The sequence below is a fragment of the Miniopterus schreibersii genome (assembly GCF_964146895.1).
Source record: "Miniopterus schreibersii genome assembly, chromosome: 17".
Lineage (NCBI taxonomy): Eukaryota > Metazoa > Chordata > Mammalia > Chiroptera > Miniopteridae > Miniopterus > Miniopterus schreibersii.
In genome coordinates, this window is record NC_138117.1 from 25,846,528 (window position 1) to 25,868,630 (window position 22,103).

The following is a 22,103-nucleotide window of genomic DNA, read 5'->3' on the forward strand; positions in this document are numbered from 1 at the left end:
GAGAAAAATAACGGTGCCTGCTCTACCTTCTTATATAAGTTGCTTGAAGAGCAAATTTGATCATTTATGACGTCAAAGTTTTCCTGACCTGTGATGCATTGTGAACATAGGAGGAGTTATTTTATAGATGAAAGAACAAATACATCTTCTAATAAGATTTCAGATACAAGAAGCCACCTAAACATATGAAAAGCCTTCTTCACAGTTCAATTTATTATCAGTGTAAGGCCAGGAATTCAGAGACTAATTTAAAATACAGTAGAGGAAAGTGTTGGCCAAAAAACAGTTGTCCACTAACCAAGTTGGAAACATTTGACTTCGCTATACCTTGACTGGCTAATATGGCTCTTTGGAGTTTATTTTCATCAGGCTCCACTGTGGCGTTCAGGGTAATATCAACCTAAAGTGAGTATCATGCACATCCTAGGGTGCCCTGGGGCCTTTCAGACTGTGCTGTCTGCCCTATCCTTACACAGAGGTTGTTGCTGGCCCAATGTGGAACTGTTATACCCAGCACTGTATGCAACTATCCCATTGCAATCAGGGTTCTTTTCTCATCCATTCACCCATTATCTCCAATAGTGCTGAACAAAGTGCTTTACACAGGTGTTCCACCAAAGGTTGTTTAATTAAACGTGTATGGCAATTAAAATCAATGGAACTGAACAAGAAATGGCAGGTAGTTTTAACGCTTAGTCAACTATCTAGGAAAGAATTCCTGTTAAATATGGGGAATGGCAAAACAGGGTGCTCCTGTGGAACTTAACCCCAAACTCAGTCTTTCCTAATGTCATTTATCTAACACCCTCAACTAGCCAGACACAGGCAAAAACACAAAGGACGCTTATAATCTGGTGAAGCACCCAAACGTTTGTCACAGAGTCCGTGCACCAAACCCACAAACAGATGGCACTTGAGAGAGACTCTCATGTCTTCATTCTTATTTTAAACACAGATCTTACAAGATAACCTCCCTGATATCTCTCTAGCATATTAGAAGAGAGAAGGTGGAATTATGAGTGGTAAATACACTTATAATAACTAGAAGTGATAATTGATAGCAAAGGAAATAAAAACAGTGCTTTGAAAAGCACCCATAAAGAATTCCAAACAGTAGTCTTCCAATGTATTGGGCAAACAGCTTTCTATACCCCCGTATTCCTGAAGGAATGTCGGAATTCTAACCAGGGGCAGTATTTATATTAACAGAGCCATAAAACAGAACAGTGACATCATTCCCAGTAGTCTTTAAAGATGAGGAAATATTTGATTAACTTTTACAAATGCGTGGGGTAGATTAAATCACAATCCCCAAGCACTGTTGCCCCCTCCTCCTGAGAAATGAACATAGTTTTAATATCCTCCCTTGCTGCAGTGGGCCTTGCAGAGCCTTCTAGGGAGCCACCCCTCCCTGGGCTCCACCACATGGCTTGCTTTGGCCAATGACAGTTAAACAGGTGTGCCAGGTGCCATGCCCAAGCAGGTGCCTGGAGTGGCACTCCAAACAGGGGCACTCCCGCTCCTGGTGTGGGTCTCGAGGATGGCGAGTCTCACATTGGGGCTGCTGTCCTGGGGTGAGAGGTCTGAGTCCTGGGGTGAGAAGACTGTGAGAGCTACAGCCTGAAGCAGGGCCCCGCCACCACCCCTGTAGCCACATGTGGCACAGGGAGCAGTCATCCGTTTCGTTATAAGCCACTGCACTTTGGGAGGCCTTTGTGCAACTCAGTGTGCTTTTCTTGGTTGCTTTTTGTTTGTTTGTTTGAAGCACCCAGCTTTAAATAGTTCAAGTAAGGTATCACAGAAACTCACATTTGGAGACCCTCTTTCCCCCTACTGTGATAGATAATTGAGGTATTTCTGTGACTAGCCCAAGTTAACATTGCACTTGAGGGCATATTGGGGAAATTGCCACAAGCAGCCACATGCAGTCAATTAACCAGACTGCGCCCCCTCCACCCGGCAAGACAGGAAGGCGAGCTCAGAGAGGGCTCCTGTGGGCATGCCTTCCCCAGGCTGGGGAGCGGGCCTGCTGGGTGGGGGTGGGGTCTCAGGGGAAGGGATTTCCATGGACTGCTGATATTGAGGATGACGTCATGACGGTGTGGGTTGACAGCTGGCAGCCACCTGCCCTCCGTTTAGAAAATTTCAGGGGTTGCAGGGTGAATCTCTCGAATCACAGGCACAAAGCTGAAAGTCAAGTCCAGTCTCCTTTCTGTCTCTGGAAAATGCAGCCCCTCCAGTACTAACTGGGAGCCTGAGAATGACCGACTGCGTGACTATGCACAAATTATTTCACCTTCTGCCTGGGCACCAAGGATTAATTAATCACTGCAGTTGTCTCGAGACTACACAATGCCAAATACAAATAGAGGAGACCGTCGAATTCACGGAGTTGTGACTCATGGTCTTGAATATTCATGCTGGGCCACGCCAGTCCACTCTCTCACCCAGCAACGACTCTTTGGTTTGCAGAGCTCTGAGGGTCCCCTTCTGTTTGTAAGGTGAAAGGGGACCTGTACATGGTGTGTGGCTGCAATACTGATGCCCTGTTTTGTTCTCCTTGGGGAGATACCGGCCGGCATAGTGGCAGATGCCTGGAAACCCCAGCAACACCTGACTCCCGTTTACCCCTCAGATTTCTCCCTGTTAATTTTGCCAGTTCACAATTCTTTAGGCATACAAGGTCTTTGAAAGTAAATGTGCACTTCAGGAGGAAAAACAAATGCAGGAGAGTTAAGAACTGAGTTTCTGATGGGAGGTAGTTTCAGTCCCGCCCTTGCTATGCGATTTTGGACAGATTCCTTCATTTCCCTGAATCTCAGTTTCTAATGAGCAATGTTAGTACCTACTCCATAGGGGTGTATGTCACTGGGATAAAGTGAGCTGATGACTATGAGAGGTTTAATACAGTAATACGGTGGATATTCACGGGGATATTTACTTTTGATAAAACGTAAGGTTTCCTCCACCTGTTGGAAGTTGTGGAAATTTGGAGACTTGGGAATGCAGAAGGAAAGAAGAGAAGAGTGAAGGACTTTGGGTAGTCAAAGGGGAAGAATGGGATGGTGGTGTCTGAGGAATGAAGGAGAAACATGATAAAATGAGGAAGGGGGGAGGGAAAGAGAAGGAAAGGCCACAGATTCAACCTGTGCCACTTCTCAATCGTGTCCAGATCCCAGCAGCAGCCCACGTGGTACTGAAATATATATACTCCCTGAAGTCGGACAGCTGGGAAACCAAACTCCACAATTCTTGTACCTTCTCAGCAGGATATCCGACTGCAGATCCCAATTTGGGGGTCTGAGAAGTGGCTGCTGCAGGAATTCAGATGCACAAGTAGTTTGGAAGGTTGCGAACCCGACTTCTGCTCTGTTATAACCCTCTCTCCATCTAGTCCCGGTGAGTGCTGTGCAACTTCCCAGCTCACTTTTGTGGGCCACACACCCTGCCCGCCTCTTCCACAGTATGAGAAGGAGAATCCAGCTGGAGGTCCCCAGAGTCCTTAATGTGTCCTGCACATCACAATGGGTTGATATATATTTTGGTTCATGTTGTTGAATTGAATCAGAGTTTGTTTTTTATGTCAACTATATTTGTCTACCAGGGTCTCAGAGGAGGTGATGGATGGGGGTAAAAGGCCCAGAGTGGGTGATTAGGACAGAATTGGAAAAGCAAGGAAGGGCTTCATTACAACAAAAGCAAGTAACTCACTCTGCCTCCTTGATGTCTAGGAATAATTTACCTAAAGATATAAAATAAAATATGGTGATGGTAAACCTATCTTTGTGCATAACAACTATTTAATAAACGTTAAAATTACGCTGGGCACCGCCAGACTCCTTTAGTTCATGGATGCCAAGGATTTGTGGAACCTAATTTCTTCAGACACTGAGAATATTTAGAAAGGGATATCAAAGGGTCATTTGAAAGCTGCCCAAAAGAACATTTCTGTTTATTTGCTGAGGGAAGTTTAATGGTCTTCAATGGATAGCTCTCCCAGTTGCCCATGCCTAGTGAAGACTGAGTGCATTGGAATGTTTGCTTTCCTGTCAACTGTGCAAAAGATGGCCTTACAAAAGTTCTTTCAGATATGAAATAACTGGCAACATCCATAGTCTTGTCTCATGAATGCTCAGCTGCTCCAGCCAGTCAAAGGCCTGAAAGATCAACCTTCATGAAGAGACTCGAAGCACCTGCCCCAGGCTTGGCCCCAGCCATCTTTCCCTTCACTGGTGCTAGCGGGTTGATTGCTGTACCCTGGGCCAGTACTGTCAGCATTAGCATCACCTTGGGACTTGTTAGAAATGCAATTTCTTAGCTACCACCCTTGAATCAGGAACTCTGGAGTAGTTAACAAAATTATGATAGACCCCCGTTCTACTGTATAACTTAAGTACTTGAGCTTGGGGCCTTGTTTAATAGTGGAATGGTGGTTCTTGTCTTGCATAGCTCTTGTAAAGTAGCCAGTATTCTGAAATTGGAAGCCAAGTGTGGTAAAGAAGATGTTTCTTCTTAGAAGAAAAGCTTTCTCAAAATCTAGAGAGAAATCAATGATTAAATTGTCAAGTAATGACAAGAATCCAGTACTTGGTTTATGACTCTTAGCCTGGATCTTCCTCTTTCTTGTCTGGCTTTACTCTCCAGTAAAACTGATTAACAAGTTAATTACTCAAATTTTGGAACTTTTTTAAATTAAATTTAGTCCAAGCATGAAAGTAGTGGTACATAAGAATATTTTTCCTAGTGAATTTGGAAAACATGGATTAGTAATCTGGTAGTCCAAATTCTTTTGAGCCAGATGGCGATTAAATATGCTGTCTTCGTATTTCTGTAACTACAGCTTTATAGGATCTATTGATCCAATACTTAACTAATCAATGGCCAAATCCAAAACAACCCCTTTACCACTCTCCCATAATTTACCCCTAAACCACCACATAGGTCTGTTTTGTAAGAGGAAAGGAATTAGGAGTTAGATAAAAACAATCTTTAGATATTTAAAGCACTTGTCATATATAGAAGAATATAGAATTATTTCATGTGGCTCGGAAGAATAGAGCACAATGAAACATCAAGAAGAGAGGGAGGCAGATTTTTGTTCGATAAAATGGATAATTTTCTAAACTTAAATGCTGCTCCCAAACTAAGCAAGTGGCCTAGTGAGTTCTGTCACCTAGATGAGCGTTTTCACTGGTGCTCTAGAGAAGTTTTCTTCATTAGTTAAAGGTTGTTCTAGGTAAATGTTTAGATCCCTTCTGTCTTAGCCCATTTGGGTTGCTATAACAAAAATACCATAAACTGGGTAGCTTAAATCACATGTATTTCTCACAGTCTGGAGGTTGGAAATCCAAGATCAAGGCTCCAGCAGATTCAGTGTCTGGTGAGAGCCCACAGACATTTTCTCATTGTCTTCACATGGAAAGGGGGTGAGATGTCAACATACGATTTTGGGGGGATATAAACTTTCAGTCCATAACATCTTCTAACTCAGAGATTCTATAATGTATTTTCTAGAATGTCACCCTCAAATTAGCTCTCTAAGTTGGAGGTTGCCAACTCCTTTCTCCTATGTGATCTGGTCTGTGAAGCGATGTTCCAGTGAGGAAAAGCAGCTTGTCTGTGTGCCAAGGTGTTGCTTTTTGCTAATTTCAAAACCAACTAATGATTATGGGCATGTTGTGTGTGTGTGTATTTCAATGATATAAAGCTGTATACAGGAGATCTTGAAATGGAGGACCAGAAACATGCCAAATCTAATCCTTTGTCTTCTCATCCAAGATTGAAGTTAAGTACAAAGAGGAAATAGAAAAAGTGTCAAGAAAAACAAATGAACAAAAACCTCCAGAAATCCACCAAGACTGGAGGTCTTGGTAAACTTCTTAGACATTCAGACTTAGTAGTTGTAAGAATCCAGTTCTACAAATGACGACAACTAATATTTTGAAGTTGTCAAATGCTGTTATATGACACATTTTGATAATGTTTCTTCATAGCAAGCCAAAAGAATTATCAACTAGAGATTTACAACTTTATAAAGAATTTTCTAAAGCTCCTCACTATTTATAGTTATAAAACAGTTCTGTGCTTTACTAATCCATCCATCCATCAGTGAAAACTGTTTGAGTTTCTCCCCCACTTTTATACCCACTTTTAAAATTCAGTAACATTCTTGTTTTTTCTTGAGTCAACATCATCTACCTTTGTATGCATAATGTTTTGGTAAGCTTACAAACGTAATTGAAAATTGCTTTCCTTTTTGAAGACTCAGATATTAAAATCAGCCCAGCCCTGTTGAATTATAATCTCTAATATCACATCAGGTTTTAATAAACCTCCTTTTTGCAGAACACATGTGCTTAAGACTTTGTGGAAACCAAATCAGTAGAGAGAAGGGATTACTGTAGATTACTTTGAAATATGCATTGTTTGAAAGAGCCTCTGGTGACCAGCTTTCATGAATGGCTGATTTTACTTGTGGGGCACATTCTCTGGTTTAATTATGTCAGCTTTTTTGTGTGACAAGTACTGTTCTTGTGTGTGCTAAGAAATGAAAGTTTAAAACAAAGTAGACTAGTTAGAAAATAAATTCTGGAAGTGGAACACCATTGGGTGTTTGTAGAATAGAAGTCTAGATGAACCTTAGGACTTGTCCAACTCTAACTGGCTACTTATAAAGATATTCCATTGACAATAAACAGAAATTTGCCCCAAATGTGCATAGACATAGATCAAAATCTGAGCCTTTTCAGGAAGATTATTTCACAAATATGACAAATAACTATTTAGGGAGATAATATGGCTCTTAAAATTTTCATTCTATAAATTTCTACAGCTTAGAGTTTCATAACGTTTATTCTTTTATAACAGTAGAGGAAAATGTTAGCTTTCATTAGCTAAAACATTTCCCAATTTCTGTCTGGACAATAAACTAAGACAGAAGTCATATTTTAAATTTCAAGTTACTACAAGCCTTTGATGCAAGTAGCACCATGTGAATTAGTAAATTTTAGTGAATTTATGGTTTTAAAAAATCTCTTCAGGAGCTAATCTAAAGACATGAATAAATAATGATTTGAGGGCAAGAAGGTGAGTTTGGGCAAGAATGCCATATATCAAACACATAATAACAAAAATAGACAATTAGCGTTCTTTGTATGGTTTATGGTTAAGATTAATACATTAACTTTCCTAGAAAGTCCTCGAGTTACTCCCTTTGTTTTACTGCAGTATTATTTTCCAAGATTGCAGGCCTGAATTTCACTTGAAATTTTAATAGAGTTGCTCTTTTTATTTGATAATCTGCAGTTATGCAAGTTAATCATTGGGAGATAAGTATACAGCTAAAGGAGAGACGATCACCTGAGGCTAGCACAGGGATTTAGGCACATATAAAGCACACATTTAAGATGATTTTGTCATTAAAAGACTTGGAATTAGCCCGGCTAGGCATGGCTCAGCTGTTGAGCTTTGATCTAGGATCCAAGAGATAGGGGTTTGATTCCAGATCAGGGCACGTGCAGATTTGATCCCCAGTCAGGGGCGTGCAGGAGGCAGCCGATCAATGACTCTCTCATCATTAATGTTTCTCTCTCTCTCTCTCTCCTTCTCCCTTCCTCTCTCTGAAATCAATAAAGATATATTTTAAAAAATAGACTTGAAATTATATATTAACTGAAGTTTCCAATGCCCCCTTTTTTAAAACTCCAGTAATTTCTTTGTTATTCTTCTGGATCTCACTGCACCATTGAAACTGGGGACCTTTGTCAGACCATTTAGACACTTGGTAGCATCTGCTTCAGAAATATCAGCTCCTTCTGGTTCTTTTTGTAATTTTTAGATCACTTTGTTTCCTTTGTTTTGCTAATTCCTGTTTGAAAGAAGTGGGACAAGTCTCAGTCTTAGACTTTTGCATTCTCTAAAATGCCCTTGATACACTCGCTTTTACATGTTTTAGTTCCTACCTTTGCAGGGCTACATCTAATAACTACATTTCCTGCTCTAGTCTCTCACTTCATTCTTATCGCCACTCAACTCCTATCTATTTCTCCCTCCATGAGATGACAGAGGAAAAACCTAGAAAACTTAAATTTATTTATTTCTACTTTGATAATGCAACAGAGCATTTTTTTTAAAAAATTCAATTTAGGCATGAATGAAGTAAAAAATAAAATCTGTCTCTCACCCCACCATACCCCACGGATAACTGGAATTAACAGTTTTGTGAAACAATGACTTTTCAAGTTTCCCTCACAGTGTTGGGGGGAGAAAGGAGAAAGGGAAGAAAGGCAAACATTGTTCAAGGAGGAGCTCATCATTTAACCAAGGATTTTCCCCAAGGTGCTCCAGGTCAAAAATGCAGGCTTCTCAGCTAACATTGGTTGTTGGAAGAGATTTATGATTAGAGGAGTGTAAAAATGTTACTGCACCAGAAGGAGACTGTTGTGTCTCTTCTTTGCTTGGAGTTGTAATAAATTAGACTGGGAAACGGGCTTTCTGGAGATTAACCGTAAATGAACTTTGCAAGCAAGGGGGTTTTTAAAACGAAGAAATTAGCTCCTTCATGGTTTCACATATATCATAATGTAGATAGCACGCCCTGAAAGCTTTCACCAAAGAAAAGAAGCGAGGTTGGGAAATCTGAAAGCCAGAATTAAGGCAAAGGGGCGGTGTGAACTGACCTTAAGAAATGGGAGTATGTAGATTGGCGGTGAGTGTGGGCAGATGTGATCACCAGCTTTTTGCTGGTATAATCCTGTTTTGCTTCACTCTGACCAGAACCTACAAGTGTTCTGGCTAAAGTCAGCTTCTAATAATTGCATGGTGCTGGCCTCATCTCCTTTGCTGCTTTGATTGGTTAGGTGTCCCTTTCTTTCTCTGTCCTAACTATGGAATGCATTGCTTTGTTCTAGAAACAGTTCTTTGCTCCATCCCTGGGAGGTGTATGTTTGTGCTGAGTGGGTTTTTCTGATCCTGCTCCTCATGTGCTTTAGCTGAGCTGTGTGGGCATTAATTTGCAAAATTTGGTGTTATCCTCAGATTTTTCTAAAAACATAGAATGTCATCACTCACTATTAACAACTCCTATGGGACACCAGGCATTTAGAACTTAGGGCAATTTCAAGGCTTTAAGGGGAAAGAAGTGACTGAGAAGTTTGTGAATGGGGCCAGATCCACAGCCTTCAAAATGAAAGTCTGGGCTGAACTGTGGAACCAGGTATACTATGAACAGCAACTCTCAAACCCTTTGGACTCAGGATCCCTTTACATTAGTAACATTTATCGAAGACCCCCAAGGGCTTTTGTTTATGTGGAGTATAGCTATTGATACTTAAGACATTAAAGCTGAGAAATTTTAAGAATATTTATTAATCCTTTTGAAAAGAATAATAAATCTATTATATGTTAATATAAATAATATCTTTTGTGAAAATACCTATATTTTCCAAGCCAAAAAAATATTGTTGAGTAAGGTGGCACTTTCTTACATTTTTGCAAATCTTTTTCATGTTTATCTGAATAGAAGAGAGCTGGATCCCGATACCAGCTTCTGCATTCAGTCTTTTGAAAGATGTTGTTTTGGTTGAAGTACAGGAATAAAATTCAGCCTCACATGGATAAGTAGTTGGTAAAGGAGAAATATATTAGTAGCTTCTTCAGATACCTGTACATCTTCTTTGATATTATAACAAAACTTGACAAGTGGTAATTTTTTTTTTTTGTAATTTATTAAAGGTTAGAAGTGGTAAGAAATCTGAAACCATATCAGTGAAAATTTCAGTACTCTACTTTTTTCAAATCTAATGGCCATCTTGCACTTCAATTAAAAGTTTTTACTCATGTATGATTTTGTAGCATTGTATTTAGTCATTTGGGAAATATTGGGTCACTGAATTATTCAAATATTCCAAATGTTGACATACTTCATTTTACCATATGAAAAAATAACACTTGTTAATATGCTAATATCAGCACCAATGTCATCAGAAAGGTTTGATGTATCTGGAAGCTGCCAAGCTCACAGTGGCAGACACAAGTTTTCCAAAATTCTGATTTTAACTTGAAAGCTTGATTTCTATCCTTGGCAACAAACACAACAAATCCCGCCAGTTGTTTTCCTTGAAAACACAGTCTCATTTCATTCATTATTTGAGAAAACGCCTGCCAAATATCTAAGTCCAAATAATTCTTTCAAGTAAAAATGGTGTCTAGGGGGAAAGGAGTGTCTAGTTCAGCTTGCAACCTCGTCACACACGTGCTTTCCCTCAAGACAGCAGTCTCACCTCCACCGGCTGCAAGGCCTTGCTGGGTACCTCCCATCTCCTGACCCAGAAAACGAAAAAGGAAAGCTGTGCACTCGAAGGTCCGGGTTTAATAACATTAATCATTTCACTGCTTCGTTTTAAGTGAAACTGGCTTTTTTAAAACTATATATGACACACCTTTCATTTGTACTGAGACAAAAGCAGTTTCACCCGCCATTGCTCTTACTCCATCAGTGTAAATATCAGCAAAGTAAAAAAAAAAAAAAAAAAGCAAATAACATGTCAGTATTCTTATCAATATAGTTGTGGCCTTATAGACCCCCCAAAGGATCTCAGGGTGCTTCCAAATTCTCAGATTATAGTTTGAGAACTGCTACAGTGGACAAAGCAGGACACTCAGCATAAGGCAGCCTCAGCCTCAGCTGCAGGGACAAGGGGGGGTTGGTGAAGACAGCAATCCCCTTAAACCCACTGGGACTCTGAGTGGGGGACAGTACCCGAGCATATGTGAACTCAACTTTCCAGTTGGCTTAAAGTCTTCCAGTCTTTTTTTTTTTCATTTATATGTGACTTGAAATGTTTAATGTCACATTCAGAGTTTGGGCTTAGTGCCCTAAACAAAGTCCTGTAAACTGTGCACACCGATTGGCCAGAATTACAATTGGTGTTTTCATTCTAGGGCTTGGAGAAGGGTCCTCAAACTCCCTTCCCATGTGTGAGAAAAACCTCTTCTTACATTTCTCCCACTTTCTACTATTTCTCAAGACAAATTGTTAGTCTCTAAGGACACTTGTTGTCCATGGCAAAGTATCCAATTCAAACATTGCATCCCTGTCTCCTTTGTCAAGTTCTGCATTTTGTCTGATGGTTTTTTTCTTCTGCTTCTTTACTTCTTTCCCTTCTGGAGCTGGAAGCCAGGCGGTGAGAGGATGACAGGTTTTAAAAGGTCATTTTTGAATGAATTGAACGTGTGTAGTCCTTGCACAGTGGTGTGTGTTTGTGTGTTTGAGCGAAGGGGGTGGGATAAAGGATGGAGAGCTCCTGCTGCCAGACCTGTTGGAAAGCTCTGTGCCACTCAAGTCTGGGCTTTTCCTTACGAATTCCCTGAATCGATAATAAACTGTGGCAGAAGAAATGCAGGCCTCTCCTGCACCTTCAAGTCTCCAGAAAGGAAGGTCACTTTATAAGTAAAAGAAAATGGAAACCGCCTACTCTGTCTCCCTTCTCTTTATTAGGAAATGATTTTCAATGTAGTTTATATAAGGGACCATTAATACTAATTTCCTTTTTCCTGAAGGAAGAAGTAAATAAGATAAAGAAAGGAATAGCCGGTAATGTTGATTGGGTTCCAGGGAATGTTATCAGCATCTTAATCGTCAAGAGTTTTCAGTTGCCGGTGTGGCTGGTTAGTTAAACTCCACACAGTGAGTGTGACTGTCCCTCCCAGGTCACTACTGTCCACAGAAGTTGGTTTATACGATAGCGGGTTCCAGAAAGCCCTGCTCACTCTCTTCACACACCCTTGCTGGGCTTGAGAAGTGAGCAAAGTTTGGCTGCTTAGACCCTCTAGGAAATGTCTGTATTTAAAAGAGCCTGGTGCACGCTCTGTGGGAGAAAGCCAGGGTTTGACACCGTATTTCTTTCGTTTTCCTGTCCTTCTGTGCGCATATCAGTTTTCTCATGATTTAAAACAAATGCACAGAAACCAAAGAGTTGGTGCAGAACAATCGTAGGCTTCCAGTGTTCAGCATGCCCAGCAATCATTGAAATAACCCTGAGTTATTACCAAGAAAACCTTCCACACTGACTCAGAGCCACAGGAGCAGGAGGTGGCTTGCTGGTTGCTCTGCAAATCATGGAGTCAGGACTGCCTTGTTGCAGACACTAGATTTTTGTTTAAAAACCTATTTCTTGTTGAGTTGCTCTCTCTCTCTCTCTCTCTCTCTCAGTAATTACAGGCTGCAGAATGAAAAGCATTAAAGCTGTTTATAAAACAGCTCATAAAGTTTAAAATAATAGGGTTGTGCGTGTTTATGTAAACAAAATGCTGTGTGTGGCTGGGGTAAACAGTACACAGGCTTTCCTCTTTCTCGGCCCATGCCACCCTCCAGAATTTAAGGCATGGAAGTGAGTGAGCGATGGAAGCCCCTCCTTCCTGCTGCATGATCCTCACACTTAATTCATTATGTTTATTTATCTGATGCCAGTTTATTGCTGCAGATCAAAATACAGACCCTCAGGTGTGTGGGGACAGAGAAGCTGAAGAAGGGAGCTGCCACTTAGTTAATTTTAGGGCAGTCTAAATTCACATACAGACTTTGCACCATTACATCCGAGAAACAGATTTTTTTTTTTAATGAGCCCTTTGCCATCTCTCAGAAGTCCAAGAGAAAAGCTCCAGGTTAGTGTTCCAAAGCGAAAGGGGCATTTCCAGCCCTTTCAGACTCTCTCCTCTTGTGCAGACTGGCAAAGCTTTTGCAGTGCTCCCTCTGGATTTTATTTATTTTCTAACGTGGGAGAGTAGCCTCTAACCCCCAACCTTGGAGCCAATCAATCATTTCGCTTTGCAGGTTTAGATCTGCGGCAGCAAAGCACAACCTCTGTGCTGGCGGCGCTGCACCCGGTCCTGATAATAGTGAGGCTGGTGCTGACAGTCAAAGGAGGGCTCTGTCCCCAGAGGCGCCAGTGCCCTGAGGACGCGGGCTGGACAGAGGGACCGGCCTCGCTCCGAGGAAGCGCCTCTTCCCCTGGTGATTGATGGAGGACAGTTAGGAGGTTTTCAGAGGCTGGGAAAAATTGCCCTCCTTTCTATGAGGTCTTTGTCAGCAGAAAGAACTCTCCTGGGTAGTGAGTGACATAATGCAGATGACAAATGACAGCTTTGCTTTGCATTCTACTCCATAAGTACTCAATATCTTATGCAGGTGAGTTCGCGCTCCTCCAACACGCCCCCTCGTGCCAGACAGCCCCCCAGATGTGCTCTGCAGGTGCACTGTGGTTGCACAGACACCGCTGGCTCTTCCTGACCCAGCCATTAGTTTTTTGGGGGATGTTTCAAGTACAATTAGGGTGTGAGTGGGGATGATACTTTTAGCACTGTTTATGGAGCTGATTATGGAATGAAGAAATTTAAGTCATTTGTTAGCAGTTCTGAATGTTAATTCTGTTCCTCCCTTTTGGAGTGCAGATGAAAAAAATATGCATATATTATATATATTACATATGGATATATGTGTATAATATGTATATATTATATTATGCTGTTTTAAGAGACTAATTCAGACCAAAAATCTGTTTCAAAATCCTTGACCGCTGTTTTCTCTGTATCTTTTTCTCCCCCTTCCAGGACCCCATCTACAGATGTTCTGAACGCCTCTGAGTAGAGAAATTGAGTTTTCAACCAGGATACCCAATTCAAGGTATTAGCTCTTGTCAGAAAGCTTTTGCATTCGAGCCCTGTGTTGGAAGTGATAGTTTGGCAATGAACTGAAATAGGAAAAGTTGGAAGGAGAATAAAGGACAGTTTGCAAAATTATTAAGTGCTTAATGAAAAACGACGCAGCGCCTGCGAGGGTTTGCCGCTTCTGACTCATGTGCAGCCCTTTCCCCGCCAGCCCATGTGCCGGGTCTCACTTAGCTGAGGCCCATTTTCTGCAACTGTGTTTGGGATTTGGATTTCATTTCAGTCTCTCCCTCTTGCTTTCTCTCTGACTGCTCAGACCTGCAGAAACCAGGAGGCTGAGACCTTTTGTTGATTTTGCTACAGTGGAGCAAACATAATGAAGTATTCCTGCTGGGCTCTGGTTCTGGCTGTCCTGGGCGCAGAACTGCTGGGGACTGTCAGATCCACTGTGAGATCCCCGAGGTTCAGAGGACGGATACCACAGGAACGCAAAAACATCCGACCCAACATTATTCTTGTGCTCACCGATGACCAAGATGTGGAGCTGGGTAAGACCCCTGATTTTCTGATTGTTAGTCTTCAAGTGATTTGATGACCTGTCTCATGATCAGTAACCGTCAGCGAACATTTGGGGTTTTGGCACTGAATTATACCATCTTAACCAACGACCTGATTTATAAAATGAACTTGTATTGAGTAGAAGAAGGCATTTGGTTTGTGTTTCAACATTACTTTTCTGGTCTTAAACTTTTGAAACAGCCTGGAGAGGGGTCTCAGAGAACAGGACGGAGGAAAGGAGGAAGCCCAGATTAAATATTATAGAAGTCAAGGATTTGATGGTAGTTCTTGGAAACTCTTGGTCAAAAATGTTAAAAAAACATTTGGGCAAAGTTGTTTCAAAGAGTATGAGGTTATACTGGAATTCTATGCAATATATATGAGCAAAGATATATACTAGAGGAACTTTCAATGGTTTATTAGTATTAAGTGAATGATTTATTCACAGCTTGTAATAATTGTTAGGTAATTGAAATTTACAGTATTCTACATATCTTCCAGTAGTAATTCACTGCTGCCACCTTATATGTGATGCTTTTCTGAAGACTTAGCTCATCTGGCTTAACTCTTGAGCACTTAGAGAACCTGCCAAAATCTGGTGTTTCCAGCTTAGCTTCTGATCATCTGATTGGGTTTCTCATCTTACCTTCCAAATTGGCCCAGCCCCGTGGTCTTGTCTGTAAGTCTAGAGTTAAGTTCTTCCAGGTTACCCCTTATTTCCAAATTCCTCAAGCATCATTCAGCTAAGCTTATCTGTCCGTCACACTCAAGTCGACGTCACTAGTATCTTTTAGACGTGGCACTGGCAGAGCACCGCCTTCTTTACAAAATTCCTCTGGCTTAGGGTTCTTGAGGCTAAAACTCTCCATGCTGGAACTTGATCTACATGGAAGAGAACTTCGATTTCCAATTTGAAACCAAACCATGGAATTCTATCAAAGTACCTCCTTGGGTTCAGCGGAAGCAAATGCAGCAGCCAGCAGGGGTAATGATTGTTGAGGTTGAGCCACAGAGTCTGCTCTTTCTCACTTCACTTTTGAAACGAGAGTATAGATTTTCAGGCAATAGGCCATCGTGAAACATCTTGCAGATATGACTTTAGTATGTGGCTGGTGGTTTCAGGTTTTAATCACTTACAGAGCAAGTAAAATGATGTGAACACGTTTGAATTTGCCTTGCTTAACATCTCTCATGTCCATCCTTTTTGCTAAAGCCAAGATCTATAGACCTTCCTTCCCAGCTTTTTCTCTCTTCTCTGCAAGCAAATGAGCTCTGGACCACCTGGCTCCTGCCTGTGTCTGTGAGGCTACTTTCCTGCCCCCCACTTGGTTCTGTGTTTCATGGAAACAACTGACACTTCCCTGAAGGTATCAGGTGGTTTCATCTCCCTCACCTGTGTTTCATGCCTTTGCACATCTTGTCCTTACTGCCTTTTTCCCTTTTCTCCACCTAGAGAAGCCCTATCTGTTCTTCATGACCCAGTTCAAATGCCTTGCCCTCCGGGAGTCTCCCTTCACTGAAACCATCTTCTGCTCCACCAGGATCGATGGAGCTTTCCTTTGCCCCACCTTGGACATGCCTCCAGTGTGGCCTTAATCCCCCGTGTGCTTCTGTGCTTGTCTCTTCCACTTGACTGAGAGCAACTAGAGGGCAGGGGTGTGTTTTGTTTATGTTGCAATCCTGATGCTGTGACTGTGCTAGAAATACAGTAGGTGCTAAATAAACTTGAAATAGAGCCACACAGGTCTGAAAAAGCTAAGATAATTTCCAGAAATGATATATACAGGTATCTATCATGACCTATTAAGTGTATAGTCCCTTGTCTTTAAAATAAATTAAGGAATTGCTCAATAAATTTTGAACAGAATTCAGATTTTCACCCTTATCCTATAGTTAATTAACTCATTCAATAATTATTTACTAAAAAATTACTAAGTACTGGCCTCTACTGGAGGTACATGGATATAAAAGTAAACAGTCATAGACCAGGATATAAAAGTAAACAGTCATAGACCAGGTTCAACCAACCCAGTTGTTTCTTATATATTTACCTTAACCTCCTTCCTTCATTTTTCTGGCCGGATACTGTACTAAGCAATCACCCATTTAATATTCACAATAACTCAGTAATGAAGCCTAGAGGAGTCATGAAGGCTGTGGTCAGCTAGTAAATGGTGAAACTAGGACATGTATTAGGTCTGGATCTTCACAGCTACACACGTAACCATGATCCTTTCCATCAATCAGTCCATCAACCAATATAAGAGCCCTCCCTAAAAACAACCTGTAAATGCTTAGTAATGTGCCAAGTTCTGAGAGAGATAACAAAAGCATATGATGGGTCTTTTAACCTTGTTGGCAAAATAAGTTGGTGATGAACCACAGTGAACTGTGGATAAAACATTTAGAGAAAACCTTTCACAGCAGAAAGTCTATGTTCTTGGTAGATTTGATGGAGATTTTGCTTAGCCTTTTGAAGTGTTCTCATAATTTTTTATGAACCTTACTGCTCTAGACTGTAGTTGTTTTGGTGATGGTTGTTTTTTTTTTACTATCTTAACCATTGTTTTAAATGTATAGTTCAGTAGTGTTAAGTACATTCACATTGTCGTATAACCAATCTCCAGAACTCTTTTCATAAAATTAAAATTCTATACCCATTAAACAATAACTCCCCATACTCCTAGCTCCTAGCAACCACCATTCTTTCTGCCTCCATGAATTTGACTGTTCTGAGTACTTTATATCAGTGAATCATACAGTATTTGCCTTTTTGTGACTGGTTTATTTCATTTAGCATAATGTCCTTTCTCAAGATTTATCCATATTGTAGTATATATCAGAATTTACTTCCTTTTGAAGAATGCATATAATTCAAGTGTGTATATAGACCACATTTTGTTTGTCCATTCATCTGTTAATAGAAATTTGAGTTGCTTCCACTTTTTGACTATTGAGAACAATACTACTATGAACACAGGTATGTACATATCTCTTTGAGACCCTGTTTTCAATGCTATGGAGTGTATACCCAGAAGTGGAGTTGATAATTTGATAATTTTATTTGAGAAACTGCCATAGTGTTTTCCATAATAACTTCACCATTTTACTTTCCCATCAATGGTGCACAAGGGTATCTATTTCTCCACATCCTTGCTAATATTTGTTATTTTCTGTTTTTTTATAGTAGCCAGCCTAATGGGTATGAGGTGGTGTCTCATTGTGGTTTTGATATGGCTGGATTTGGTTTTGTTTTGTTTACTTACGTATAATTATGTTCAAGTGCTTGAATAAATCTTCACCAAAACAAAACTTTTTGCACCTGTAGTACTCCAGACAATTGTAGCTACTGTGCCTCCAGAAATATATAATGGACTTAGAAAAGGCTTAAAAAAGCAATTTGGAAAATTGTAATAAAATACTTTTCTTTTGGGGAGGGAAATAAAATAACTCTACTTCTTTGTCTGGAAAGACAAAGGCTGAGAAGGGTTTTAATCAAAGTTTATGAAATCAAGCTGGGAAGGAATGCTCTCATACAGGGAGAATGGGGGCCACTCCTTCAATTCTGTCTGAGAACAAATAAAATAAACTACTACCTGGTCAAGGGAGTAAGACATATAAGGAATTCATTAATAAAAGTGCTAGAACCTTGCATGTGGGCAAGGCTTTATCTTTTCCAAAGAACATTTGTTCTCATTATTGCATTTAATTGCCCTCCCACCCAAGTTGGGTAGGTGGAACAAAGATCATTATTCCAGGAGAAAACTTAATTATGTGAAGAGATTAAATGAGGTCAGTGGTCCTGTTATTTCTGGATTTATTTTTTTCTACAACTTAAGAAGTTGCTCAGGTTGTGCCTACACCTATAAATAGTTTAGGTTTTTAGACTAAGCTAACAGATGGAAGATTAACACTTTCTAAGCTAGGAAAACATTCATGGACAGGATCAACAGGAAGTTTGGGATGATGGTACCTCTGGGAAAGGAGTGGTAACCAAGAACATTGACAGTATCCACCTTTTATTTTAAAATTTAAAAATATATCTGAAGCGATTATGATGTTAAGTTTTGATAAAGCTGGGAGACCTGTTGTTTATACTATTATATCCCTGTATTTGAGATATTTTATGAATCAAAAACAAGAAAATCATAAATGCTATGGGACTACCCAAACTTTCAAGGACTAGAATCAAAGAGATTAGAGTCTAAATCTTTCCCAATGCTTCCTTGGTGCCACTCTGAGAAATAAAATATTGAACTGATTGGACCATTGATCTGACTCACTGTGGCATTCCTTATATTCTTATGAAATTGGGCTATGCTAACATCTTAGTAATAATGTTGACCCCACCAATGCTTCTCTTTGATCATAGTGGAATTGAGAAACCATAAATACATGGAAATACCTTGTTTCTTTACAGCAGAGGTCACAAATGGGATCTATAGTGCAGAGCTAGCCCATAGCTGTTTTTCACTTGACCAGCATACTTTTTAAGATCAAGGCAACATTTTAAAAATCAGGTGATTGCATATTTTTTTAAAAATCTAGATTTTTACTTTTCTTAAATTCAGAAGAATGAGGGTTTGCATTCCTATGAGGCAGCCATCCATTAGATGCCCCCTTAAGTGGATCATGTCTTGCCCTGGTCATCATGGTCCCAACTCTCCATGACTCCCAACATTTAGACCAAGGAGTAGTTGGCATTTATCATTCTGCCCATACTGTGGTTTTCCAAGCCAGGGAAGAGTTCTGTCCACCCATCTCTCTATTGAATGTGAAAAGACAATTCCTCATGATTTTCTTCTATCTGCAGGGGTTCTTTCTCTGTCCTACCTTCTCTGTCCAGCTCTGTAGACCTTTAATTTCCAACTCCTTAAGAAACTAGCTTCTACTTTTAATGGCCTTTTGCTCTTTGAGGCTGGGGGGGGGGGGGGTGACAATGAGTCCTAGTAACTGGAAACATTCCAGACAGATTTCTTATCTGCTTCTTGGTCCCTTCTTTCCCCAATTTGATTTTCCTCCTCTGGTTTTAGCTGAAGCACCTGTTTTTTTCCTTCCAATTCCATAGTTGGGGTAGAAGAAGGTGTACTGTTGTATCATGTTATTTTTCTTAAGCTTTCAGAATCAAACTATTCTATAGACCAATAAAACCATTTTTAATATGAGAAATGTCAGTGTTTAAGGTTCCATACTGCATGAAGAAATATCAGTGATGTACTCAGTACTGACCATTTATATAATGAAAGCACTAACCTTTCTTTATCACTAAACAATGACATCTAGAAACAACCGTGTACAACTAATAAAAGTTGTATTTGCTTGTCACTCATCAAACCATGATTGTTACAATCCTCATGGGGATGTGTCTCTTTAGAAAAGCAGGTGTGTATGAATCCCACATACCTGGGATTTCCTTAAGGGATGGTGATGACAATAGTTGTCATTGAATTTCGAATTTTGTGAGTTTTCCTGGGCATGATAAATAGTTTTCCTGGGCTAAGATTGTTGAATCAGGAAAGGTAAAACTTTGCTGTAAAGTTTAACATGTAAATAAAGTAATTCAAGCTCTTTATGTGATTCTGGTAAAGTCATTCACTTTAGTGGGACATTTTCTTTTCAATCTTTTCATGCAGATGGGAATAAATAAGTTGGAGTGTGTAGAATGATTTAAAATCTTGGTCGTGGTTCCTTCCAGCCCCAATAACCTATCACTTAGTCCATCCAAAGGACTCCTCTTAGAGCCTCGGTTTGCAACTCCACCAAATTTGCAAACCTGGTTGATACTACAGGATTCCCAGAAGACTGCCACTTCTCCCCTCCCAGTCACCACTGTCTTAGCAGCATCCTGGTCCACAGCCAATGCTGTCACAGCCTCCCCACCCCTGCAGGAGCAACAGCAGATGTCCCCAGTCCCAACCTGGAACTCTGGCCCTGGGACAGCTTTTCTTAGCAGTCCTGAGACTCAGCTGTGGTTTGGACCTTCCCTGTCCTCAAGCCAGCTCAGTCAGCAGCGCCCCTATGCCAGCTACTGGACCTAATTTCAGTCCCTTCATTGCACCCCTGTCAGGCTCCCACCTCACAGGACAACTATAAACCATAAAGAAGTCAGGCTTCTTGCTTAAAGGGAGAGGGCAGTTTGTGTGGTTGGGGAGAGAATTGATATTTTTAACTGTAAGCCAGCATTAACATTTAAAGTCTTAAAGACTAGAAAAAGTAGTTGACCTCTGTCTTAGTCCATTTGGGCTGCTATAACAAAATACCTTTTAGAGACTGGGTGGCTTAGTGGCTTATAAACAATATGTGTTTATTTCTCACAGTCTAGGGGCTGAGAATTGCAAGATCAAGGTGCCTGGTGTCTGATGATGACCCATTTCCTGTCCATAAATGTCTGTCTTTTCACTGTGTCTTTACTTGGCAGAGGGACAAGGGAGTTCTCTGCAGTTTTTTTTATAAGGGCACTAATTCCCTTCATAGAGGCTCTACCCTCATGACCTAATCACCTCCCAAAGGTCTTACCTCCTGATACCTTCACTTGGGGCCTTAGGTTTCAACATATGAATTTTCAGGGACACATTCAGCCTGTGGTGACCTCTCCACTCTTATTCCAGCCTTTGGAATTGAGATGTGGATTACAGAGAGGGAGATGGGAAAAGCAGGAGAAAACTAAGCATGGGGTTGAGGTGAGTACAAAGTGAAACTGTGGCCCTGTGCCATTGTTCCTCAGCAACCCTGTGAACTAGGCGAGGGAACTCTTGTTAGCTCCATTTTACAGATGAAAACACAAATGATAAGAGGGTAAGTGATGTGCTCAAGCCAGTCTGCGGCAAAATCAGGTGTTGTCCCAGAAGTTCAAGTCCAAGGCTCTTTCTCTTCCCATTCTTATTCTCCTAAACCCTGTTGTGGGAATATTCTCATGAGTCTCCCATTTTAAGCTTCATATCATTCCTATGAAATAATTGTTCTGATAACTGTGAACTGGCACAATTTGCATTTTAGGCACCGAAGGCCTGAAACCCAACCCAAAGAGATGAGGAACTTCAACTTAAAACAAAGGACATTGTTGCCCTTCCAACAGTAGGACAGGACATTGTCCCATGTATTCCTGTCAACAGGTGTAAATGCATAATTATGAGTTTATTACAGAATAGTTTTTGGTAGTTTCCCAATGAAAAATCAGCGGTGCCATCACATGGCAGTAGATGCTATGCAAGACAGTGTTATTGACCACCAGTAATCATTGCACAGCCATAAAAAAGAAGGTGCTTTGTTCTTACCACACTAGTGCGTGCTAACTCAGCAGAGGGAAGAGATATGATTCCTGCACTCATCCTCTGCATCTAGCCAGGGAATCCACTGAAACCAGAGGCTGTGTTTGACACCAGCGTGGCTGTCAGCTACTGAAGACAGACCCATCTTCAACCCATTCACCCTTCACGTGGGGCCTAAGCTACTCAGATTCCTTCAGCCCTTAGGAAGACAGGAGGCAAGCATTAGTGTCTGTTAGTATCTCCCCTAAGAGGTCAGATGAAGCAACATATGAGACTACAGAAAAGGAGGCATATCTTGACTGCAAGCAGACATCATTTCTGTTTCTCTGTCTTGAAAATATCAATGTCACAACCAGTGCTCAGCCTCATGAGCTGAAGAGATGATCTCTGGAGCAGGCTGCCTGTATTTGCATCTGGGCTCTGTGTGGCCTTATGCATGTTACTTAAGCTTCTACACCACAGTTTTAACATCCATAATATGGGAATAATTAATAATAGCACCTCTACAAAGGGTTATTGTCAAGATTAAATTAGTTGATGTATGAGGAACACTTAGAGGAGAACCTGAGAATAAGTATAAAATCAGTGTTTTCTTTTTCTGTCTACAGCATC

General features: G+C 40.7%; 1 protein-coding gene across 8 annotated transcripts in view; it reads left to right on the forward strand.

The window, feature by feature from the left end:
• SULF1 (sulfatase 1) overlaps nucleotides 1-22,103 on the forward strand; it is a 136,632-nt gene that overhangs the window by 62,216 nt on the left and 52,313 nt on the right. For all 8 annotated transcript variants that reach the window (XM_081117328.1, XM_081117331.1, XM_081117324.1 and 5 more), the window contains 2 exons: nucleotides 13,609-13,681; nucleotides 13,982-14,213. In XM_081117328.1, coding sequence (XP_080973454.1) covers nucleotides 14,042-14,213 — 172 coding nt within the window. In that variant the 5' untranslated portion in view covers nucleotides 13,609-13,681; nucleotides 13,982-14,041. The remainder of the gene's footprint in view (nucleotides 1-13,608; nucleotides 13,682-13,981; nucleotides 14,214-22,103) is intronic.